Below are 1763 nucleotides of genomic sequence, written 5' to 3'. Positions count from 1 at the left end.
ACTAGGGGGGGAAGGAAAGGAGGATTAAATCACAAGTAGTTAAGACATTGAGGATTAGGGGAGGCTAGGGGACTGCTAGGGCGGGGGGGAAAAATGGACACATATGTAATTACCCTTTGTAATAAAAAATAAAATTAAAAAAATGTTATAGATGTCTTATGAAATACTGCTTTTTTAGCAGTTAGTACTCACTGGTGGGAACTGGTGGTGTTTAAAAGTTTGGCTTCCAAATTTGACCCTCAGTAAAACACTGAGCAAATGTGGAATCTTTGATTCTAACAGAAATGTGGAATCTATGATTCTAACAGAAAAAAAAATCAAGGTGTGGAGCTGCTCAAATTCTAGGTGTCTAGAGTGGCTACACCTATTTGAGCACGTGACTCCACATTTATTTGGATCAAATGGATAAGTTCCTACTTGTCCATGGGTGAGACATATTGGCAGGTTAGTGGTAAACTGGGGGAGATGCTGCATTTGGTCAGAATGAAAGGACTGAGCCTGAGGCCCTGGGGTGGGGACACTCAAAGGAGGCCTTTCATCAACTGGCCTAGGGCAAAAGGCTAGAGGTGGGTTTCACCTAGTGTTGAGGGCCAGCCCAGCAATGTTTTATTTATTTTTTAAATATGTTTTTATTGATGTCAGAGAGGAAGGGGGAGAGAGAGAGAGAGAGAGAGAGAGAAACATCCGTGATGAGAGAGAATCATTGATCGGCCACCTCCTGCATACCCCACACCGGGGATCAAGCCCACAACCCAGGCATGTGCCCTGGACTGAAATCGAACCCAGGACCTTTCATCCTGCAGGCCCACGCTCTATCCACTGAATCAAACCAGCTAGGGTCCAGCAATGTTTTAAATTGTTCTTAAAGAAATGCCATTCATTGTATCTCTCCTGTACTAAGAGTGGAGGAAATTGGGGGCGGGGTGGAGGGGGCGGGGGAAGAAATTTTTTGTTGGTAAATGAAGAAAAACATTCTGTGACTGGAGTAAAAAGGTATCTTTTTCTTTTCTGTAGTCTGAACTTCAAATAATGTTTGAGCAGCTGGAGCTCAGAGTCCCGTAACACTGTTCATCTTCAGAAACCTCTAAAGGGCGCAAAAAACAGCAACCCTTCCCCATCCAATCCCCTTCTTGACTGCCTCCCTCCTCCGTCCACCCAGCTCCCGCATCCCTTCCCTCTCTGGCCTTCCCCACCACCTCCAGAGACTCAAACGTGAGGTCATGTGCATGCAGCATCCCTTCCCACTGGACCCTCCATCCTTCCTGTCTCAAGGGGCTGCAGAGGAGGGGCAGGGGAGAGTCCATTACCTTCTGCCTCTGGAACACGTGAGTGAGGGGAGCCACCTGGCAGTCCTTGTGTGCCCCAAAGATCTTACACAGAGAGCAGGTGGGCACCTCGCAGTTTAGACAGTAGATGTTGATGCGCTCTTCTTCATGCTCCTCACACCTGGGCTGGTCAGACTTCTTTTCTGGTCTGGGAGGAGGTAGCAGATAAATATGTCAGCTCCCAATGGGGTAGAGCCGAGATGGGTGATCAGCATTGCAAATCCCAGCTAGCCCCTGTACTCAACAGCAGCCCATTCCAGAGGGCTCCCAGAGCCCTCCAAATTCAGTTTCCTTACAGTGATGTGCCTGGGGTGGTGGAGACTCTGATCTATAGCATTTGCCAACTTCCGTGGTATTGAGTATTCCCAGCATGGCAAATTTTCAAGTTATAGGGTGTGTGTGTGTGTGTGTGTGTGTGTGTGTAAGAGATCAACCAAC

General features: G+C 47.6%; 1 protein-coding gene across 1 annotated transcript in view; it reads right to left on the bottom strand.

Annotated features, from left to right (window-relative positions):
• TRIM55 (tripartite motif containing 55) overlaps window positions 1-1763 on the bottom strand; it is a gene marked incomplete at its 3' end in the record, with an annotated part of 25604 nt that overhangs the window by 15209 nt on the left and 8632 nt on the right. The window contains exon 3 of the mRNA XM_015567184.1: window positions 1308-1473. Within this exon, the coding sequence (XP_015422670.1) occupies window positions 1308-1473 (166 nt within the window). The remainder of the gene's footprint in view (window positions 1-1307; window positions 1474-1763) is intronic.

Source organism: Myotis davidii, unplaced genomic scaffold (genome assembly GCF_000327345.1).
Source record: "Myotis davidii unplaced genomic scaffold, ASM32734v1 scaffold2723, whole genome shotgun sequence".
NCBI lineage: Eukaryota > Metazoa > Chordata > Mammalia > Chiroptera > Vespertilionidae > Myotis > Myotis davidii.
This window is presented reverse-complemented; position numbering and strand designations above follow the sequence as displayed.